General features: G+C 41.6%; 2 protein-coding genes and 1 pseudogene across 7 annotated transcripts in view; 2 read left to right on the forward strand and 1 right to left on the reverse strand.

The window, feature by feature from the left end:
- The window catches only part of GSTM2 (glutathione S-transferase mu 2), a 295,697-nt gene that overhangs the window by 132,826 nt on the left and 138,526 nt on the right, over positions 1-24,345 (reverse strand). The gene's annotated exons all lie outside the window — the stretch shown is intronic.
- LOC129137372 (notch homolog 2 N-terminal-like protein A) overlaps positions 1-24,345 on the forward strand; it is a 41,174-nt gene that overhangs the window by 3,643 nt on the left and 13,186 nt on the right. For all 5 annotated transcript variants that reach the window (XR_010159108.1, XR_010159109.1, XM_054668635.2 and 2 more), the window contains exon 3: positions 17,708-17,967. Coding sequence is in view for 3 of the 5 variants with exons in the window: in XM_054668635.2 (XP_054524610.1) it covers positions 17,708-17,967 (260 nt within the window). In the remaining 2 variants the exon portion in view is untranslated. The remainder of the gene's footprint in view (positions 1-17,707; positions 17,968-24,345) is intronic.
- LOC134810640 (uncharacterized) lies at positions 6,177-7,121 on the forward strand (annotated as a pseudogene).

Genomic DNA, 24,345 nt, shown 5'->3' on the forward strand with positions numbered 1-24,345 from the left:
AATTAGCCGGGCGAGGTGGCGGGCGCCTATAGTCCCAACTACACGGGAGGTTGAGGCAGGAGAATGGCGTGAACCTGGGAGGCGGAGCCTGCAGCGAGCCGAGATCGCGCCACTGCACTCCAACCTGGGCGACTGTGAGACTCTGTCTCAAAAAAAAAAAAAAAAAAAAAAAGAACTCAACCTGGGTAAATGATGTTGATAAATTAAACTATTCATTTTATTCTTTCCTGAGGGCACTGCTCTTAGTTTGGTCAACTGATTGTGCTTCAGGGAATACCTGAATTGATGATAAGGGACAAAAAATCGGAAGGTGTCACAGTCTTTACAGTCAGCTCCAAATATTCCAATGATACTTTTACCTTTCATTCAGTTTTTAAAATTCATTTTCCTTTTCTTCTCTCCAACTTGTTTCTGGGTAAAAAGGATTATTGATGTTGATATAGTTTACTGCATAATCTATACATCAATAATAAAAATAGCTATGTCTAATATATTTTTGCCAGATCCTCCTCTAACAATTGTGTGTGTACTAACTCTTTTCATCCTCGCAGCAGTCTTTTGAGGTAGGCTCTAGTTAATGCCCACTTTACAAATGACTAATGTGGAGCACAGGGAGGTAAATTATACTGCCCACATTCACAAAGCTGATTGATGGCAAAGCCGAGATTTGAAACCAATCAGTTTTGTTTCAGAATGGCCTGCCTAACCATTTTGCCTACTGCTTCCCTAATTTTGACACGTAACATTGGCTGGGACTTAGATAGGAGGACAATATGTCTGCAACATCTGTCACTTCAGTGATCCCTGTGATCACCTGGTTAGTCAGAACATGATGTCTTCTTGATCCATCACAGCTGCATGTCTGTCTCTCTAACCTTGGGCTTAAAAAACAAATGCCCTTTCCAGACAAAGAGGCATCATTCTGAGATCAAGGATACAGTGTCTGTAGTAGATTAAAGATGACCACAAATTACTTGCTACTTCTCCCATTGAGAGGTGGAATCTAATTCTCCTCCCTATAATATGGGCTACGCTTAGAGACTTACTTGACTAATAGAATACAGCAGAAGAGATGTCTGACTGGCCAGGCTAGGTAAGTAAGAAGCCTTGTAGCTTCCATGTGAGACTCTTGGGATATGTCTTCTAAGGCCTAAGCTGCTGGATAAGTCAAACTACCATGCTAGATAAACCACGTGCAGAGGCCATGAGACCACATGACAAGGGGAGGGGCCTAGCTGAGCACAACGACCAGCAGTTCCCATCAGGGTGCCAGGCATTATGTGTGAAGCAGTCTTCTATCAGCTGGACACAACTGAGCAACCCTAACTGTGGCCACTATGGAATAAATTTGCCCTGCTGAACCATGCTAGAATTATTGATTACCAAAATGATGAGATACAATAAATTGCTTATTGTGCTAAGTTTTGGAGTAGTTTACTAAGTAACAATAGACAACTGGAACTAAATTTGGTATCTGAAAGTGGACTTTCACTATAACAAAAACTGAAAACAAATGGCAATGACTTTGTACCTGGTTGCCACAGAAGTTAGAAAGGCCTCGAGAAAAATGTTAGTGAATACTGGAAGGACATCGAGGAGACTGCTGGAGAGACTGAAGGACAGTAAAGAAAATACTATGGGGGGTGGCTGAAGAAATGACCTGTGTTATGTAGTGGCAGAAAGTTTTCGTCTTTGATAATGTGGGAAAATAGAAAAGGTGCCCAATGAATGGGAGGATCTGGCTAAGGAGATTTTCAGCAGAATTTCAAAACTACAGAGAGGTTTCTTTTAGCCACATTATTATAAGATATTGATTAAAAAAAAAAGTGGGCTAAAAAAGGAGCCATTTGGTTTTTAAGCAGAATTTAGAGGAATTATAAAGAGGCAGGACTTGCTGGGTTCAGAAGAGATCGGGTGCATTCAGGGTGGCATGGCCGTAGACTTTGCTGGGTTCAAACATCAAACTGCTTCTCATCCTCAATCTCTCTAGACAGGGAAAGCTTTCAAAATAAGAAATGGCTTCAGGGCAAAAATAAATTCCAAGATGTGACAGCTAGACACATGATTAAGACCTCAATTAAGGTGGTGCCTCATATATCCTTTCAGTTAAACAAAAAGCCTTCTACAATGTTGGGCAATGTACCTCTCCATTGGACAAAAGAGTTTCTAAGAATTTTAAGGTTCTGTTATCCCATGTCAGACTCACAGTCCAAGCAAGGTGAAAAAGCTGGCTTCAGAATGAAATGTGGGTGTGGCTTTTGCCTAGTAAAGTTCGTTATCAATTAGTATATAAGACGCCTTAACATTTTTAAGTGAATTATACCAGCTTGGACTGACTGAAAAGGATGAAGAGAGTACAAAGTGAAAAGATGCCTTTGGACCCTCAACCTACCTCAGAGAAGCAGGCTGAGAAAGTTACTCAGCCAAAAACAAGGATTACTTCTTAGGGAAAAAGAAGAACGGCTCAAAGAATGGAACCAAGAGCCCAGAGGACTGATGGATAGCCAGAGGGAATCATTCCCAGGAGCAGGACTGGGCCCTAATCAAGGAACTGGTAATATGTACTCAGCTAGATTTCAAAATTGCTGTGGACTACTGACCGCTGTATGCCTCTGTTCTCTGACTCTTCGAATGGGAGTGCCTATTATGGTTATCCTATCTCTGTCCCATTGTTTCTTGGGTGTGAGAGCCCCAGTGACTTCAGATCAAGGGGAACTATACTCAAGGAGCTCAATCTATGTGTCATAGCTATCCCACAATCTCTTCTTCAACTTCTCCAACACACCAAGACATTCTTCCAGTCTTGCATTGCTCCCCAGTTTATATAGATATATATGTTCCTTATTCAGCATTTATGTAAAACATATATTATTGAGCACTTATGTGATAGAAACCGGGGCAAAACAGAAAATAAAATAGAGTTTTATTTTGAGAGTTTTTTACAGCTTATTGGCTCTGAGAGGACAGACATGAGAACAAATAAGTGCCCAATTCTGCATTTATTTTGGAAGGCAGTTTTATGTGAGTTTAAATCAGTAAAGACATAGATATATATTTTTAGTTTTGATTAAAACTAAAACAATTGGTAGCCCTTATTCATATTTTTCTATCATTAAAACTTATCTTTAAAAAATGTCTTCAGTCATATTTTCCCCTTACTTTCATTCATATTTACTCTTTACTTCTCTTGTCCTTACCAGAATGTATGCAGTAAGTTTTCATATTGTAACACATTCAACAAAAGTTATATGTGAACGTAATAGCTGCTTTCTTTAAAACGGTTACTTTGAGAAGCTGCATACCTTTTTTTTTTTTTTGAGACGGAGTTTCACTCTTGTTGTCCAGGCTGGAGTACAGTGCCACGATCTTGGCTCACTGCAATCTCTGCCTCCTGGGTTCAAGTGATTCTACTGCCTCAGTCTCCTGAGTAGCTGGGATTACAGGTGCTCGCCACCATGCCCGGCTAATTTTTGGTATTTTTAGTAGAGACGGGTTTTCAACATATTGGCCAGGCTGGTCTCGAACTCCTGACCTCAGGTGATCTGCCCACCTCAGCTTCCCAAAGTGCTGGGATTATGACATAAGCCGCCACGCCTGGCCTGCACATTTATTTTAATAATGTTGTCATAGCTACAGTCGCTTCTAGAGTTGCTCTTTGGGGATAACTATCTTATATTCTTCTGAATATATTTTAATAGTGACAAAACTTATCTTTGCAGGTGATTTTTAAAATTTGTATGCAGCCAAGTCACTATGAATTATCTTTAGTGAGTAAAGAGGAAGATCGAACTGGTAACACTGTGGGTAAACAACTGAAAAATAATGTTATCTTTCTCTGAACATACTTGCACAAGACAAATTCCAAAAATATTTTGACTACGTTATTTTTGAAAAGGGTTTCCAGTATTTCAATGTGACTACTTTCACTAATGGTACTTGCTTACCTAAAGTGCTTGTTAACATGCAGTTTTGGAACTTCATAGGTCTATGCCCATACTGACTTGTACTTGCTTAGTGTTGTTTTACATTCTAGTTCAACATCTATTATGTGATAGACACTGGGGATTAATAGGCTGTGGTCTTTGCCCATGAGGACCTCAAAACTTAGTTGAGAACACAGAAATACAAAGAGTCCTGTGTGAAAAATAAGTATCGGTGTTAAGATAAGGAAGCGGCAGTGGAAGACAGTGGAGGGACTGTCTGTTAGGGGGAGGAATTTATTGTGGTGTCGGCAAAGCCTTCTTTGGACTGAAGGATGAATTATGATTAGAAGTTCATTAAGAGGAGGAGGGAAGGGGACTAGAGGAGTCATTCCAAGCCAAAGGAACAAAAGATACAGGGACAGAAACAGCAAGATATGTTTGGGGGAATCTCAAGTTAGTCAATACTGTTACTGTGTGAAGTTCACAACAGGGGCAGGGAGGACAAGAGATGGGGCCCAATGACGAAAAGGCCTTGTATGTACCATGTTTAGAAGTTTGAATTTTATCCTATAGGAGTCAGGGAGAGGTTCTGTGGGTAGGATTTCCCATCCCAACAGGATTGTAAACTCCCACATCCAATTAGTCACACCTCCATTTTTTTTTCCTGTTTCTTTAACGTCTCAGATTCATTCCTTCTGAAATCTACCTTATTAGTTCAGGTCTTCTTAAATTTGTGCCTGGACTGTTAACCAACTCTTGACTGGTCCTGGGCTCCAGTTCACCTCTTGCTCCCAACAATCAATTTTCTACAGAATTATCAGAGCAATCTTCCTTTCCATCAGTCTCAACTCTGTTCAAAAACTTTCAATAGTTTTATGTGACCTAAGAGGTAGCTGCCTCCCCACCCTTTCAGCTTGCCATTCAAGGCTGCATAATTTGGTCCCAACCCCCTTTCCGTCCTTGACTCCTCTCACTGCTAACAGAGACAGAACTCATTTACTTACTCTTTTGACTGTACCTTTGCTTTCACGAGGGCTCTTTCCCGGAATGATATGTCCATACAACTATTGTTGTTGTTCTTACTTTTAGCTCTTTTCTTAGAAGCCCACTTGTACCCAGGTTTGATCACACCCCCTACTCTCCTGCCCTGGAAGTAACTACTATTCTGGTTATAGTCTCTTAATACCTATATCTATATATATGCATCCACAGATAATGTGTAGTATTGTCTTGAAAAAAATATGCATAAATGGTATACTTTGTCTCCCTCTGCGATTAGTTTTTTCACTATCATTTAGTTTTTAAGATTTATCCCTATTGACATAAATAGCTATAGTCTTTTCAATTACTGTGTTGCATTTCATTTTATAAATATACCATACATTATTCATCCATTCCTCTAAGGGTGGGCATTTATGTTGTTTTCAAGGTTTTGCTATTACAGTGTTACAATGAATATCCTTAGCTTAGCTGGTCTCCTTGTCTTATACAAATTTTACTGACCTTTCAAGATCCTGCTTTCATCCCAGCTCCTCTGGGAAAGCCTTCCCTGAATCCCCCAGCCCACAGCGGCAAAGTCTTGGTACTCAAAGTTGCTTGTGCATCTTTGGTATCATCCCACTGCCAAGCACACAGCTACGCAAAGTAAGGCACTTAAGAAATATTCGCTACACGGATGAACAAATGAATGAATGAATGGGGCAGCACCACTCCGTGATGGCTCTATTCCTTTTTAATGGACTTTGGCGCCTTGGCCCACTTTCCTTCTTTGACAGCACTGGTCCTACTCCGGAGCATTCCTCTAGCTAGCAAAGCAGTGTGTGGATGTGTGGGTGTAGGTGGCGATACAGACCTCACTGGATGAGGACCACCTCTCCCTGCAAGTTCACGATCCCGGCAAACTCCAGTGCTTGAAGTTCAGAGTCCTACCCCACCCCCCTCACCCCCATGCCCCTTCTGCACTGGTCAAGCCAGTGAGCCGCTGCAGCCCTGATCGAGTTAAGGCGCGGCGGCCCCCGGGACCGTTGGAGAAGGATGCGGGCGGGGCCAGTGACTCGTAGTAGATCCCTCCGCGCGGAGCTCGGGCCGGCGCTTCTTCCTGCGGGAAACCCCTGGGTGCCCAAGGCGGCGGGGCCGAGGCCGCGGCGACAGTGGGGCGGGGCTTGCGGTGGGAGGAGGTGGCTGAGGCGGAAGGACACACGAGGCTGCTTCGCTGCACACCCGAGAAAGTTTCAGCCAAACTTCGGGCGGCGGACTCGGGGCGCGGGGAGTCGAGGCATTTGCGCCTGGGCTTCGGAGCGTAGCGCCAGGGCCTGAGCCTTTGAAGCAGGAGGAGGGGAGGAGAGAGTGGGGCTCCTCTATCGGGACCCCTTCCCTATGTGGATCTGCCCAGGCGGCGGCGGCGGCGGCGGCGGAGGAGGCGACCGAGAAGATGCCCGCCCTGCGCCCTGCTCTGCTGTGGGCGCTGCTGGCGCTCTGGCTGTGCTGCGCGGCCCCCGCGCATGGTGAGTATCGGGCTGAGGGGCGCTGTCCGCGGCGCCCGGGGCTGCCACCTGGGGCGACCCTTCTCCCCCTCGGTCCTTCTCTGTGTGGGAAGGCCAGGCTCGGCCGCCGGCGCGGAGCGAGGCCACTCGCTGGGTTCCCAAGAGTTTGGACATCGCCGGGGGCCCCTCCCGTGGTGCCCCGCCGACCCCCGGGGTTCCCCGCCGCCTCTGCTCCCCGCGGCCCGGGACCCCTCACACGCCTCCTCGGCAGGAGGGAGGCCGGCAGCAAGTCTCAGAAACTCCTTTTTCGTAGTGCCAGGGTGCAGGGAGGTGGGCAGTTTTGCCCTTCAGGTTCCGCGTTTCCTGGGGTCGAGCGAGAGCCGATGGCGGGCCTCGGAGGGGCTGAGCGAAGGAATGCCAGATTCTGGCGTGGAGAGCGGGGGCAGGGCCGCCAAGCCAAACGGCCTGCACCTTCGCAGCCAGCCTCGCCTTTGCCAGGGGGGGGCACATGGGCCGGGTGTGTGGGCTTGGTTTGGATGGGGACGGGGTTTTGCGGCGCGCCTGAGTTTTGACACTCCAACCCCACCGAAAGTCCGGAGGAGCCGGGTGTGCTGCTCGCGTCTTTGAAAGGTGGAGGCAGGAGAAGTAGGGCAACTGGTGTGGCTGCATGCTGAGGCACATGATTTAAAAATCTCAACTGCTGTTATTCTTTCCGAGGCGCGGAGCTCTGCTGCTGTTTCAGACTGTGTCCAGACCCAGGAATGTGGTGTGACGATCACCAATTCCTCCAACCTGGTAGCAGCATTTGCTGCTCCTTTGGCATGGCTGAGGGTGGGGCACGGGCGGGTGAGAAAAAGTGGATACGTTAATTCAAAGGGCTTCCTTAGACAGCTTCTTTATGGTTGGATGTTTCTAACACGGTTGGACCAAGGAAAGGGAATCAAATCATATCTTCCCCATCCCACCCACACTTTTAGATTCTACATTTCTTCAGACCCTTTAGTGGAAATAACTTGGGCTTTGGAGCCCTGCTCTGTAATCCTGGATTCAAATCCAGCTCTGCTATATGAACTCACCAATAAAATGGGAATGAAATTATCCAGCTAATAGGATTAATTAAAATAATGTATATTAAACGGATGACACTCCAAAGGTGTTCAGAAAGTCCTTTCAGGGCCGAGGCTGTGTTTTACTGCTTCTGAGATTGATGCTGCCAGTGGGATGGTGTCTTGTGCATATTTGTTGAACGGAAAGCAGCCCCTTCTTTTTCTGAGCCTAATCTGAATAAAGATTTTTACCTTCACCAAAAAACTAGTACATGAACTACATCTGTTTTCAAAGAAAAGGTTAGGAAGATGATGAGCTTCAGAAAAATATGGTCTTTGTTCATTGTTAACAGTCAGTCGACATGTCAATCGCAGATGTTTGAAAAGAGAACAAAGTTATTTATCACCCGAAAATAGTACTGGGTTGTTCAGCACCAACTAGATACTTCTTGGAAAGTTCAAATTTCGTACACGTCTAGGTCACTAAGAATTTCAGAAGTGGACCAGGAGGCTTTGTAGTGATGAAGCAGAGCTGTTGTTTCTGAAGCATTTAATAAAGAGCATATATGATGGTGTTTTTGCTTTTCCTTTTTCTTTGAGTGAAAGCTTTAAGTGTAGCTTTCGGATAGAGAGGAGTATAATCAATGAGACAGTCTGAGGGTAATAATCCTTGGTCTATCATTAACTTGTTTTGGTAAATAACTTAATCTTCATGATATGTAGTCTCCTCACCTATGAAGCAGGACTAAAGGAATAACCTGCTTTAGAGAATTGTAGGGAATAATAAATATGATTGTAAAGTGATTTGAAAAATTAAGTATTAAATAATATGATGTCAGAAATGGGATTACTCTGACACATAGGGCTTCTTTTATTATAGGATCTCAGTGCATAAAACTATGCCCTCCACCTCTGCTCTGCTGAGGTGCTGCGATTATTAGCTAGCTTTTAGGTAGTCAAGTTGAGTGTTAGTCAAGTTGACTCAAAGGATAGGATTTAGATATTTTGATTTTTAGACAGGTGTTCTTTAGATGCTAAACTAATGCAGAAGAGATTTAGAAGCCTGTTTCTTGGTACAAATCTTAAATCTTCTTAGAGTCTACAGTGAAGGCTTCTTGAATCCTCTTAATTTGTTATTGTGTTTTGCTAAGGTACCAATTACAGCACACCCTTCTAAACTTTTGAGTGTTCCTGTGTTTGGCTTGTGGCCAATTGTTAATTTAAACATCACGGAGTTTCTAAGGCAAGGAGATGTTAGCGGTATGTCTGATTGTCTAAACAGCTATCCAGGACCATCCTCTTGCTCCTTGTTTTCTTTTGCTTTGCAATGGGAAGTGACTCCCTGATTTTGCTGCCTGCTAGATAATTTCTCAGCTGAATTCTTCTCTTGCTTAAACAAAATCGGAGTAATTTTCTTTCAGATGATGATGAAATTTAACCTAAAACTATTTTTCCTTTCACTTTCTTATTATTCCTTTTTTTTTGGTGTGGTGGAGAGGAGGAGGAGAGTGATTCCTAGTCTCTCTTATTTTTCTGAATGTTTAGATTTAAAAAATATTTACCCATAACTTCTCGGGATCTCTCTGCTCCATTCCCACCCTACTGCCTCTCCTGTAGGCTTCCATGACATAGAGGAGCAACTTTTGGTTCACCTGGATTGTAGTTGCTGACTTCAGGACCTTTAGAGAATGTTTAAATTCAGTGGGATATGCTTGGATGGTTCAGAGCAGCCTTACAATACATTTTAAAAATATCACACCCACAGAAATTCTATTTTGCCCACAAAATTTGCATTGATCTAGTTCCCACTCTGTGTTGTCATTCCTAGTGATCCTCCTCCCTACCTCTCCCATTATGGTAGAAAAAAACTCTGTGTCCTGGCTACATCAAAATCTATTGGGGTGGATCTTGGACTCAGCACCCAGGGATTCTGATAAGGTAAGTTTGAGAATCCGTATTTTTTCAAGGTTTACAGGTGATTCTGACAAGTAACTTGGTTGCAACCCACTGATTAAGTACATTTTTTTTTACCTTCAGGTGTGTGTATGAGGTCTTTCTAAATTTAAGAAATTTCCATAACAAATGTAACCTTAGTCATTCCAGTGTTTAACGCTTCTGACTCAAGGAATTTTAAAATTGCTAACATAAGAGATATAGAATATAATGTCATTTCTTCTGTTTATCTGGGTGCAATATGTCTGCATTGACCCTTTAGAAGGGCTTCATATATTTAGATGATATAATAAATTCTCCACCTGTCCTTTTCCCTTTTCTTCTGTTTTTTCTTCTGTTTTCTTCTCTTTTTCCTTAAATGTCATCCATACATGTTGTTTTTTGACCCTTTATCTATATACGTCTGCAATGATTTTAGAGCAAAAAACTGCAAGGCGTGATTTGAATAAGGATATAAGAAATTTTACATCATTTTCTTTATATTGTGTTCACAGTCCATAGTTACATGCTTCCTTTCTTGATGTCTCAGTTCGAATGCCTAAATTTGAACTATTAATTTTCCTTCCACCCTTTCCTGATTTTCCTGTTTTTGTTTCCCCCCCTTTCTCTGCAAATGACTTGAAACCAAAAGGTCTTCTGTTCTTTCTTTGTCAGCCTACCATATGTGTAGTATTTTGGACAGATCACAGAACTAGGAGCCAGAAGACCAGAATTCTTCTCCAGGTCTGTTATTAATTGGTTTGGTGACCTTGTAGGAGAGCCACTGTTTTGGTCCTCCATTTTCTGATGTTCATTGTTCATGGAAATAATATGGAGTGTTCGAGTTATGGATTACTAAAGAGTAAGATGGTTAGATGATTGGAATGGGACAGACAAGCAGATCAGAGATTGTAAAGAACTTGGATTTGAAAGGCTTGGTATTAATACTGTTGCTAGTTTCTGAGCAGAAGAATGACATGAAAATTATGCTTAGGAAAGATTATTCTTTTAGTCATATGCTTAGGTTCAGCAAGGAATTTCCAGACTGTCCTTAGGGAGAGGAGAGGTATGGATAGGATGCTGGTCCATTTAGGATGTTAGAGCTGATTGAATAGGTGCTAGTCTTGGGGCAAGACTTAGTCATACACTTTCAGTTAAGTACTATTTCATTGCAAGGTCTAGGTGAAGATAGGGATATATTTGTAAAACTGGGGAAATTGCTAGATTCACAGATAACCAACTTTGGGTAGATCAGTTAGCTTTGGTGTCCTTTTCAGTGCTATAGGGGTTCAGACCATTTGGTTTCTGAGATCACTGCTGAAATTCTGTGATTGTATGAGTATAATGTAAAAGTTGTCTCAATCAAGGAAACTTGGAGTAAAGACTCAATATGATGGATTTAAAAGGAATGGATGACAGTTCCAATTATGGGGTTCAAAAAACATGTGCTACAAGTATAAGATGAAAAAAATAGGGTACACTAGTAGTTCATGTGAAATAAGGCTCTGAATATTTTAGCTGAGTGTGTATTCCATAGCACATAGTAGTATTTTGTGCCTTCTAAAAAAGTACACATATCCATTGGGTATGAGTCGGAACATTATTCTTTCTTGAACTGCGCTCTCACGATGCCTCCTCAGTTTAAGAACTTACTCTGAAATAGTAAAAGCATAGTGTCCAGATCAGGAGGTCATGGTTCAGCTCTGTGCTGCACTGGTAAGAACATGTGTTAAGCCTTTTTCCATTTTGAGCCTCACTTTTTAAAGAGGTTTTTGATGAACTGGAGTCATCCAGTGATGGGGAGGCAGGATAGCCTAGTGTTGAAGCACACGCACTCTAGAGTCTACTTGGGTTTGAATCCTGCCTCTTCCATCTACTAGCTGTGAATTTTTTTTTTTTTTTTTGAGAGGGAGTCTCGCTCTGTCGCCCAGGCTGGAGTGCAGTGGCGCGATCTTGGCTCACTGCAACCTCCAACTTCTGGGTTCATGCCATTCTCCTGCCTCAGCCTCCCGAGTAGCTGGGACTACAGGCGCCCGCCACCACGCCTGGCTAATTTTTTATATTTTTAGTAGAGACAGGGTTTCACTGTGTTAGCCAGGATGGTCTCGATCTCCTGACCTGGTGATCTGCCTGCCTCGGCCTCCCAAAGTGCTGAGATTACAGGTGTGAGCCACCGCGCCCGGCCTAGCTGTAAAATCTTAATCTTTCTAAGCTTTGAGTTCCTCATATATAAAATGGAGATTATAATATAGCACTGGAGCGAGTAATACAAGAGACAATAGCTATCAAATGCTTAGCAAATATACAATACATAGTTAAGTACTTAGAAAATATGTTTTCAGTTATTTCGGGTATATACCTGGGAAGGGAGGCAGAAAATTTTGGTCATTCTGATTATTATTAGTACTATTAAGCATAGAAGCACCACTAAAAAGGTGAAGAAGCCTGGAAATAACCCTATACTGAGGAATACGCCAAACCATTGAATCCTGGAAAAAAGAAAACAAAAGGCCCACATAACTATCTTCAGATTCTTGAAGGGCTACGTGTAAGAGAAGCAGAAGGCTTGTTCTTTTTTGTTCTAGACGGTAGAGATAACCTGGAAATTGTAGAGAGACAAAGTTTGTTCTTTTCAAAGTTAAGACATAATTTATGTATCATAAAATTTACCCTTTTAAAGTGTTTAATTTAGTAGACTTTAGTATTTCCAGAGTTATGAGACCACCACCATTATCTAATTTTGAAACATTTTTATCACCCTGAAAGAAATTCTCTACTGCTTAGTAGTCACTGTCTATTTCCCTTTCTTTACAGCTCCTGGCAACACTAATCTACTTTCTATCTCTACGGATTTGCATATTCTGGACATTTCATATAAATGGAATTATATAATATGTGGCCTTTTGTGTGTGGCTTCTTTCACTTGGCATGTTTTCAAGGTTCATCCATGTTGTAGCATGTATCAGAATGTCATTCCTTTTCATGGCCACATATTTCATTTATGGATATACCACATTTTATTTATCTGTTCATCAGCTTATAGGCATTTGGGTTGTTTCTACTTTTTAGCTATTATGAATAATGCTGCTATGAACATTTTTATTATGTGGGCATATGTTTTCAGTTATCTCGGGTATATACCTAGGAAGGGAGGCAGAATTTGAAGAATTAAGAAAGAAAGAGCTTTCTCACAGTGGGATCCGCCCACATTGAAGACTGTTCTTTTGTTGAAGTAGTCAGCCAGTAATTTCAGTTAACAAATGCATAGTGTTTACTATGTGCTGGATAGTGTTCTAAGTGCTTTACCCTTATTTAAAAATCCTATGAAGTAGGCACTGTTATTACATCTCTTTTACAACAGGGAAGTTTAGTACCTGGCCCAAGATTACACATTGAGTAAATGGTGGAGTTTGGATTGAAATTCAGGTGGTCTGGTTCCAGAGTCTGTACTCTTAAGAGCAGCACAATAATAACTCCAAGCATTTATTAAATTCTCAAGATTTATCCGGCACCATGCTACATGCTTGTATTCAAGCAGAGGCTGGTGATCATCTTTTAGAAATATTTTAGAAATGATTACTTAATTGGATAGAAATTAAATTTCTTGAATCTGAAGGTTCTGTTATTCCAAGGATGGCTGGAAATGGGGGAAAAGCCAGCAACAAGATGATGTCTGGCCTGAGGCTTTTAAGATGATCAGAATTTGTATCAAAAAGGAGACTGTGAACACGAATGATAAGTATTATAGGAATTCAGTTAACAAGTCTTGTCAGAATGTGGTAATAAATTATATACAACTTAAAGAGATGAAGTTACTTTAAATTGTGTGTGGAAGCCTTAGAAAAATTGAATAATTAAAGTTTCTTGGGAAGATGATCTCCTTTTACAAATGTTTAGTTTCAAATAGTGGCAGCACATATTAGGATAGAGAGATGACTTCTAGAAAACTGAACATATGGGACTGGAACAGTGTATTTTGGAGTCAGTTACAGGAAGGAAGTTGTTTAAAACCAAGTGAACAACAACACTAACAAATGCATTTGAGAGAAAGAGCAGTGCAGTCCAGACTTAAACATTAGGGTGGCCATAATAGATGGGGAAGAAGGAGAAATCAGCAATCCAGACTAAGACTTCACTGGGTTTTGAGTTAGACAGAGGGAGTCATAGAAGCCAAGGTAAAATGATTAAAACGGTGGATGGAGTGGTTAGCAATTCTCCCTATAGGAGAGAGAATTTCCTTATGAAGTTTCAGATGAGACCACTGAACTTGACTAGAGGAAAGTCATTGTTTTTAGAAAACAGTTTCTAAGCAATAATTAGAATTAAAGTTTTGTTGCAGAGGGATAAGTAAGAAGTAGATGGAAAAGAAAGAGAAATATCTGAAATTAGGCTACAGTCATAGAAGGTTAGCTGTGAAACAATAATTTGGAAAGGGAAATGGGACCTCATGAAAATGTGGGTTAAAAGAGACTTGTATATCTTCTAAGGTAAAAGTAAAGAACTAAGCTGATGTCCAGCCCTCTAAAACATTTTAAATAGAAATCAAACTTTATTAATACAGTAGGTCTAGTTTCACATAAAGCAAATATGTGGTTCTGTACACGGGCTTTAGGAGAGTAAGTCTGTTGTACCTCATATGTAAGTATTATCCCATTTAGAGGAAAACCCTAAGTCTTTCTTTACAGTGGCTTAAAGGCCCCAGTTGATCCACATCCCAGTTACAGCTCTCATCTATTTTCTGCTGCTCCAGATATTCTTGCTGCTTCTCAAACACGCTAGGGCTGCTCTCTGTGTTATGACCTTTGCATTTGCTGTTCCCTTTCTCATGAATGTGTTTCCCTAAGATACCTGCATGATTACTCTCACCTTATTTAGGTCTCAACTCGAGTATTGTCAGTGAAGGTCTCTGATTTTCCTATTCTAAACTGAGATACTTCTCTTTGCTCACCCCACACCCTCATCCCCAGCTCCATTCCTTCCTGTTTAATTTTTTTTCACAGCACTTAACTCCATCTATTGTGCATCTTTTACTTAGTAATTTTGTTTTCGTCTTCCGCTATTAGAATGTAAACTCCAAGAGTGTAAGAATTTTTCTAGCACTGGAAAAATGACTGGCACATAATAGGCATTTACTAATTGTTGTGTGAATGAATGATTATAAGTTTAATATTCTTTGTGGAAACTAATAAGGTTGATTTCCTATCAGAAACCGATCATTATTAATAAGCATATTGGATGGTATTTATAGAATTAGCCTTCATATGTTCTCTACTCAGAAGTTGGCAAACTTTTTCTGTAAAGTGCCAGAGAGTAATTATTTTTGCAGGCTTTGTGGTCTCATTACAGCTACTTGACTCTGTTGTTGTAGTGGAAAATCAGCCATAGACAATCTATAAATGAATGAGCATGGCTGTGTTCCAGTAAGACTATTTATGGACACTGAAATTTGAATTGTATATAATTTTGAAATGTCAGAAAATATCCTTCTTTTGTTCTTTTTTTCTAATCATTTAAAAATGTAAAAAACTATTCACAGGCCAAACAAAAACAGGCAGTGGTCCAAATTAGACTTGCAAACTGTGCTTTGTCAATCTCTGGTTTTACTGATTTCTTAAATATATCTTAGGTTAAAACTTATTTTTCCATACTTGATAGGGAGCAACAATGTGAATTAAACTGTAGAAACAAATAATTCAGAAATACATCTGTTTAGCTTTAGAAACTTCCATTTTGCTTTATTTTTGTTTTCCTGGGAACCTTATGTTTCCATTATATGTTTATGATGCTACCATTTAAATGACTTTGCATTCTCTTAGCATATGCCACATGATAGTGTTAGGGTGGTGTAATAGTTCAGGAGCAAAGCTGAGCAAAGCCCACCCACGTTTAAAAATTTGCCATTATTTAGAAGGTGCATAATTCCCATATGGGAGAATGAAGAGTCATCTAATAATGCCCAGAGGGCTGCACTGTGAGTGAGAATTGTGTTGCAGTTTTTAACATTCATAACACATTTCTTGAATAAGCTGCAAATGCTTTTAATAATGTATCTCAGAGTTAATTTTAGCTATGCTACATTGGCACTTTTTGCTCCTCCACTTCAAAAAACCAACACAAGAAACTATTCTCAAATCAAGCTGTGATTTGGATGGGGCATTGTATTTTCCTCAGTAAGCACAAAGAAGAGAGAAAAGATGTTTTCACTTGGCAAAACTTTTTTTTTTTGAGATGGAATCTCACTCTGTTGCCCAGGCTGGAGTGTAGTGGCACAATCTCGTCGGCTCACTGCAACCTCCGCCTCCCGGGTTCAAGCAATTCTCATGCCTCAGCCTCCCAAGTAGCTGGGATTACAAGCGTGCACCACCACCCTGGCTAATTTTTGTATTTTTAGTAGAGCCAGGGTTTCACCATGTTGGCCGGGCTATTCTCAAACTCCTGACCTCAGATGGTCCTCACACCTCAGCCTCCCAAAGTGCTGGAATTACAGGTGTGAGCCACTGTGCCCAGCCCACTTGCAAAACTTTTTAACATTTATAAGGTTTTTTACATACTTGATTTTGTTCAGTTGTTAGAATAATCTCATGATGTAGGTGACCTTATTAACTATTTACAATGTGAGAAAATGGATAGTCAGTGAAGATAAGTAACTTGTCCAAGGTCACAGCACCAGAACTCCAAACCAGACCTTCTGACCTTCTTGATCCAGACTCCTCACAGTCACCTGCGTGCCATCTTTGGTTTCAGTGCTATGAACTTTCTTCACTGCCTGTTGGTCTGTAGCTACACCTACTCATGAAGATGCCCAGAGCCTTAGCCGCTCCTTGCTCCGCCATGCTTATCTTATGCAGCTCTGGGAGGGGTGAAGAGGCTGTGGCCAGTTACCTCACTACCACTATAGCTATTCACCACCCTGTTTTCTCCTTTAGCCATTTTAGCTACTACAGAATTCTTCTGGGCATTTTCTGTCTTAGTTCCCTAGTATCTGGCCTTCCTTCTTTTCTCAGTAACTGTGACCCCTGCTAGCTAGCCTTGCCAACCAATGGTTAATGAAAGGTCTTGGATATGACTGTCAAAGACAAAAGCACTCATGACCCCAATGTTTCAGGTCACAATGATTAGGAAAATCAGGACAACAAGGCTTGGGCACAGAAGAGCTGGTTTTTGAGAGGGGGATTTAGAGTTTGGTTTAAATGTGTAATCTTTGAGGTAATGGTGGAACAGCCTACTAGATTCAGTTTTCTAGTCCCTGAAAACTAAAACAAGGACTAAGTTGAATCACATATTTGGGACACCAGCCAAATATATAGCAGCATTTATAGTTAGAATCAAAGTGTTTGTGTTTCTTAATTTAAATGCTTCTCAGAGATTCCATTTAAACAACTTCATTATGAAAATGGAGACTTACCATGCCTTTTTGATATTGTTCAGAGAAAATTGTCATAAATAATACACACAGTTTGAAATGGTTGTACATCTTATGAATCAAGGGGTGGCATGTAAAAAGGTTCCTCAGTGCCTCAATGTGGAAAATATCATAGAATGTTCAATTGATTCCTTCCTTCACTTTGGTGTTTATATGGTATCTTAGATATTTTATGTTATTTTAATTATATTTTGTGCCTTTTTATTTGGTTAAAAATGCCTACTACTTAAATATTAACAGATTTTTAAATATCCCTTTGAACTCTTCCCCATTCCTGTACCTCCTTTCCCCTTTTCCGTTGTAATGTCAGCCACCTGAACATAACCCAGAAAACTAGGTATCAGCCAATTGATGTTTCAGTGGAAATAAGAGAAAGAAGCACTTACTACTTCTCAATGCTTAATTGAGGAAAAGCACATGATATCTTACATATTTTAAATTGGAGGGGATAATAGGGTCAAGTTCATGCATTATATTGTGGACATCTTAATCCTATCAAATGGCTTAGTCAAAATGAGAAAGTTAATGAATTTAAGCAGACAAGTACGAACAGTGCTCTAAAAAAGGTGCTGTTACACCATCCCAACCTGTACACACATGAACAAAAGCTGGGGTGCATTTTGCGTTTGAATAAGGGTCATGTTGACTGGCCATGGCAGACCCTGCTAGACCATACACCTGATACTCTGTCACCTGGCAGGACTCAAAAGGACATGGGAGTATGTGGTTAAGTTCTCTAAGGACTCTTTCTTCTAAAGGGAAGCAGTTTTATAGGTGGTACTTGTAGGTCTGTTGATTCACAATCTCGTGCTTTCTTGATTGGACTGTATTGTTTTACTGTAATTTTTTGGACTTACAAGAAGTCAGGTGTTTTCATGGACTCTTCTCTTTTCCATACAGATGTCCAGAAGGCTTGTTGGGGGAATATTGTCAACATCGAGACCCCTATGAGAAGAACCGCTGCCAGAATGGTGGGACTTGTGTGGCCCAGGCCATGCTGGGGAAAGCCACGTGCCGATGTGCCTCAGGGTTTACAGGAGAGGACTGCCAGTACTCGACATCTCATCCATGCTTTGTGTCTCGACCCTGCCTCAATGGCGGCACATGCCATATGCTCAGCCGGGATACCTATGAGTGCACCTGTCAAGTCGGGTTTACAGGTAACTAATGAGACCAAAGCCAGTGCTTTCCTACCTTCAGCAGATACCTTTATTTAGCATCTTTTAGATCATGGTGTCTGGCTCTTAAATGTACCCCAGCTCTGGTGCACATTTAGCATTGTGATAAGGAACTGGGATGTTCCAGACAAGTATCCCTAACTTCCTTTTAAGAGTTTCAGGGGGCAGAGAAAGAGAAAGAAAAAGGACCAAATACTTTGACTGCTTAAAGTATATATGTCAGGGCCAGGTGCGGTGGCGCACGCTTGCAATCCCAGCACTTTGGCAGGCCAAGGCAGGAGGATCACTTGAGGCTAGAGGTTTGAGACCAGCCTGGGAAACATAGCAAGACCCCATCTCTACAAAAAAACAAGAATAAAAATAAAACAAAATTAGTCATGTGTGGTGGTGTGCACCTGTAGTCCTAACTACTTGGGGCTGAAGTGGAAGAATTGCTTGAGCCCAGGAGTTTGAGGCTGCAGTGAGCTATGATCGCACCACTGCACTCTAGCCTGGGTGACAGAGTGAGACCCTGTCTCAAAAAAAAAAAAAATGTACACCAGGATGGGGAATCAGAGTTTACTTCACTAAAAGAAATAAGTACACTGTCACCAGAGGAAAAGTTGCTGATGTTATTGACTATTTGCTTTTAGAAATCTCCCTCCCTAGACATTCAGGGCACTGGCTTTTCTGGTTTTCTGAACCCTGTTCCTTTTGCTTCTTCATCACCTTGTTCTTATCCATTAAATGTCTGTGCTCCCTGGAGCACTGTTTTGCGTCCTCTTTTGAGCCACATCACAGCTCTCCCTAGGGAATTTCACTGTGTGTATTCGCCTCCACTGCCACTGTCTTCATTAGCTTGCTGATGAATCTCACCATCATTCCCTTAGCTCCACCCAACCCTGACATTCAGGCTCATGTTTCTAGCTATCCTTTGTATGTTCTCCTTGGAGATATTCTACAGGTACTTTCAGCTCACCTTGTTGACAGAAATACGTAGCAACCATGTACATCCCAAATACCCACGCTAGAAACTCCCTGTCCCTTGTTCTGACCTCATTTCAACTCAGTCACCCAAGCCAACCTCTGAGTTGCCTTTCACCTGTCTATTCCTCCCATTTCCTCTGCTACCCTGTAGTTGAGGGCCATGTTATCTCTCACCTGGACTTCTGAAGTAGTTTCTGAATACGTTTTCTTGCCTTTCTTCTCTCCCCATCTCATTCACCCATGATATTACTACATCTTTGATTATAAATGGAAATATTCTAACAATCTCACCTGCTTACAATGTCTAATATTTTTTCATCATCCGCAGAATAAACTGCAAACTCTTTTACATGACTTCCATAGCTCTCTACAGCCTAGACTTTACATCTTTTTGTAGCCTGGCCTCCCCACAAGCATCTAGGCCTAGTCACACCAAATTCTCCTTATTTCCTGAAAATGTTGTACTTCTTATTGCTTCCATACAGTTACACACCCTTTTTCCTGGAATGCCCTTTTCTACAACTGGTGATTGTCCAGTGTTATTTAAAACTGTGTCTTAGTGACCCTTTCATGATTCCTTTAGGCAAATGGTCTCTAGGTTTTATTATTTTTATGTATCACATTTTATTGTAATTTTTTTTTACACATATCTCACCTGAATAGATTGTGGGTTTTTCTAGGTGGGTCTGAGCTTTATTCAAAAGTGTTTATTAAATTAGATGAGAAAAGGAGGAACATTCTTCATTTTTTCTCCTGCTTTAAGCACTAAACCAAGAGTTCTATAAATGCAATAAGCAAAAAAGTGAAACATGTACTCAGAAAACTATACTGGATCAGTTAGTGTAGAATACTGTTATATTAATTTTTCATTGTATTAGGGTTCTCTAGAGGGATGGAACTAATGGAATATATATGTATGTATATATATTCCAACCCAAAGTGTCTTGGTGGCAATCTTAATATATATATATTGGCAATCTTTATATATATATATAAAGGAGAGTTTGTTAAGTATTAATTCACATGATCACAAGGTCCCACAATAGGCTGTCTGCAGGCTGAGGAGCAAGGAGAGCCAGTCTGAGTTCCAAAACCGAAGAACTTGGGGTTCGCCATTTGAGGGCAGGAAACATCCAGCTCGGGAAAAAGATGTAGGCTAGGAGGCTAGGCCAGTCTCCCTTTTTCATGTTTTTCTGCCTGCTTTATATTTGCTGACAGATGATCAAATGGTGTCCATCCAGATTAAGGGTGGGTCTGCCTTCCCCAGCCCACTGACTCAAATGTTAATCTCCTTTGGCAACACCTTCACAGACACACCCAAGATCAATACTTTGTATCCTTCAATTCAATCAAGTTGACACACTCAGTTTTAACCACCATAAATCTACCCCTTGTCAACTTGAACCCATACACATCTCCTGAGATCACACATAATCTTCAAATAAAGACAATAATTAGGTCATAATTACACCTAATGTAGTACAACTATTCTTCGTACATCCCAAAACACACCAGTCCCCAACTGAAACACTCTTACATAAAGTTAACGATACTTAAATGCTGATGTGAAGTCAATAAATCTTATGTCACATGATAAAGGAGAAAGGAAATAAAATGAAGATATTTTCTTAGTACAAGTGTGTGCAAGCACAGACATGTTTTTAATAAAGGAAGGAGGAAATACTGAGGACAATTACAGTCCTCATTTCTGCAGCTGGTCACATGGTAGTAGCTGGTATTGATGACTACCTTCTTCTACCCATTTTGTATTCCTTTTGCCTTCAGCAAACACCTCAGCAGGTTGTGTTTTTTTTTTTCCTGATGGAGAGGCCCAAACCTTCATTCATCCAGGCAGGACCATTTGTAGTCCCGCCTGGATTGGGCTGTTGTAGTTGCCCATTGACCTTAATCACAGGGCATGGTAATACTAAGAGACGCCCTAATGGATCTCCTGTATTCCATGAATACTCTTTCTTACCTCCGTTCTGGAGTAGTAGACTGATTTCATCTTGATAGCCTGGGTCTTGATAGCCTTGATGTCCCAGCCAACACTGTAACGCCTTTCTTAGCCTGTTTACTTAAAGGTAGGAACCCAAAGTGTCCTGGTGGCAATCTTAACTACCAGTTGAATGGAATTGTTGTTGTGTCTTCTGGTGGCAGCGTTCCTCCCTCTGGAACTAAGACCTCTAGGCCAGCAGAACTTAATGTTGCGGGAACAGGAAGCAAACATTTTGCTAGTGGATCACTAGGGGTGATGGTGAGTGGTACCACTTCCATTTCCACCCCTTGATTCCTGGATCTGTGAATCCTGGCTATGGGAGAAACAGTACTACATATTGGACGCTGATTCAGAGCATACACAGCCTTCTTGAGAACTTTGCCCCAACCCTGCAAAGTATTCTCACCTAGTTGGCATTGTAATTGTAACTGCAAAAGGCCATTCCACCGTTCTGCTTCAGGATGTTGGGGAACATGGTAAGACCAGTGAATTCCATGAGCATGAGCCCACTGCTGCACTTCTTTAGCCATAAAGTGAATGCCTTGGTCAGAGGCAATGCTGTGTGGAATACCATGACAGTGGATAAGGCATTCCATGAGTCCGCAGATGGTAGTCTTGGCAGAACCATTGCATGCAGGATAGGCAAACCCACATCCAGAGTAAGTGTCTATTCCAGTAAGGACAAACATCTGCCCTTTTCACAATGGAAGAAGTCCAACATAATCAACCTGCCACCAAGTAGCTGGCTGATCACCCTGAGGAATAGTGCCATATCAAAGGCGCAGTGTTGGTTTCTGCTGCTGGCAAATTGGGCACTCTGCAGTGGCAGTAGGCAGGTCAGCTTTCCACTGGCCCATCTTGTTTTCTGCACTGGGAAGGTGGGGCATGAGCACAAATGTTAGGACCTGAAAGGTGGTGAACTCTGCCTGGGCAGGGCAAAGCCAGAGGAAACTCTGGTGGAGGTCCGTAGCAGTCCTGATGTACAAATCGGTCATCCAACCTGGGTGTAGGGGCAAAAGACTGATTGAACCATCTAGTAGCTGGTTCCCTCCAAAGTTTCCCTCGGGATAGCTGGCACTCTTGCAAAAACCCCACTCTTGGTACCAATTTACTGTATTAGTCCATTTTCACGCTGCTGATAAAGATATCCCCGAGACTGGGAAGAAAAGAGGTTTAATTGGACTTACAGTTCCATATGGCTGGGGAGGCCTCAGAATTATGGTGGGAGGCAAAAGGCACTTCTTTCGTGGTGGTGGCAAGAGAAAATTAGGAAGAAGCAAAAGCAGAACCCCTGAGAAACCCATCAGATCTCATGAGACTTATTCACTATCATGAGAATAGCACAGGAAAGACTGGCCCCCATGATACAGTTACCCCACTGGGTCCCTCCCACAACACATGGGAATTCTGGGAGATACAATTCAAGTTGAGATTTGAGTGGGGACACTACCAAACCATATCATTCATCAAAAGGTGTTGGTGGGGTAGAGGGTAGTTAGGATGATCCATTATCTCCATCATGACGATGATGGTATTGATGATGTAAGTCACTGAAAATATTTGGTGTTATAAGAATAATTTCTTCCTGATTGTCAGTTTTGAGTTGTTTTGCTATTAGGAGGCAAAGTAGGGGGGCATATACCCACTTAAAACATTTTAATTCTGGCTAGTGGAAATGACAGTAATGCCTTCTTCATAATTAAAATGTCACTCTGAAATGGTCCCAAATTAAAACTTCTTCCTTTGTTGTTAAGAAGGATCTCTTCTTGGTGTGTTCTGCAAGATTCTGATCACCTTTTTTTTTTTTTTTTTTTTTTTGAGATGGAGTATTGCTTTGTCGTCCAGGCTGGAGTGCAGGGCGCAATCTGGGTTCACTGCAAGCTCCACCTCCCGGGTTCACGCCATTCTTCTGCCTCAGCCTCCTGAGTAGCTGGGACTACAGGCACCTACCGCCATGCCCGGCTAATTTTTGTATTTTTAGTAGAGATGGGCTTTCACCTTGTTAACCAGAATGGTCTGGATTGCCTGACCTCATGATCCACCCGCCTCGGCCTCCCAAAGTGCTGGGATTACAGGTGTAAGCCACCACACCCGGCCGATTCTGATCATCTTTTATACATATGCTATTTTTGTCTATCACTTTAGGAATCATCACAGATCAAGGTCATCCTTTTGGTTTTTGTGATAGCGCTATACCTCAGTCAGCTTACTAGCTCGTCTCCACTCAGAGATGAAGAAGCAGAGGCAGCAAGTTAGTGCCTATACATAATATATATGGAAACCAAATTCAGGGTTGATTCTTTCTTTCTTTCTCCCTTTCTTTCTCTCTTTCTTTCTTTCTTTCTTTCTCTTTCTCTCTTTCTCTCTCTTTCCCTCTCTCTTTCTCTCTTTCTCTCTCTTTCCCTCTCTCTTTCTGTCTTTCTTTCTTCTCACTCTGTTGCTTAGTACAGTGGCGCAGTCTCGGCTCACTGCAATCTCCACCTCTTGGGTTCGAGTGATTCTTGTGCCTCAGCCTCCCAGGTAGCTGGGATTACAGGCATGCGCCATGAAGCCCGGCTAATTTTTGTATTTTTAGAAAAGATGGCGTTTCACCATGTTGGCCAGGCTGGTCTCAAACTCCTAACCACAAGTGATCTGCCCACCTCAGCCTCCCAAAGTGCTGGGATTACAGGCATCAGCCACCACTTCCGGCCCAGGGATCTTTCTGTTTCAGTTGTGGGCATCACTCTGAAAATCACACTTGCTAGAAGTGAGCATTTATATCTCTTCTCCACTGTAAATAAGTGCCTCTTAGTGACATGAGTGGAAAGACAAGAAGAATTGCAGTTCCTTCATTTTCTGTCTTAACTCCCTGAGATGTATATGCTGTGCCTAAATTTGTGTTATAGTTTTCTCCTTTGATTTGACATTCCTTGATAGGCAGAGAGCACTTTTCTGTGCTCATATGTCACATCTCGCATCTTTTTCCCTTATAGAAAAACTCTTGTGTCTCCCATTTACCTTTCTATGAGGTCAGAGATTTAGATACTTTCCTAGACAATCAACTGGAGTATTAACAAATTCAAGGAGTTCTCGCCATCCCATTACTGGGTATATACCCAAAGAATTATAAATCGTGCTGCTATAAAGACGCATGCACACGTATGTTTATTGCGGCACTATTCACAATAGCAAAGACTTGGAGCCAACCCAAATGTCCATCAATGATAGACTGGATTAAGAAAATGTGGCACATATACACCATGGAATACTATTCAGCCATAAAAAAGGATGAGTTCATGTCCTTTGTAGGGACATGGATGAAGCTGGAAACCATCCTTCTCAGCAAACTATTGCAAGGACAAAAAACCAAACACCGCATGTTCTCACTCATAGGTGGGAATTGAACAATGAGA

The sequence above is a fragment of the Pan troglodytes genome, chromosome 1 (genome assembly GCF_028858775.2).
Source record: "Pan troglodytes isolate AG18354 chromosome 1, NHGRI_mPanTro3-v2.0_pri, whole genome shotgun sequence".
Lineage (NCBI taxonomy): Eukaryota > Metazoa > Chordata > Mammalia > Primates > Hominidae > Pan > Pan troglodytes.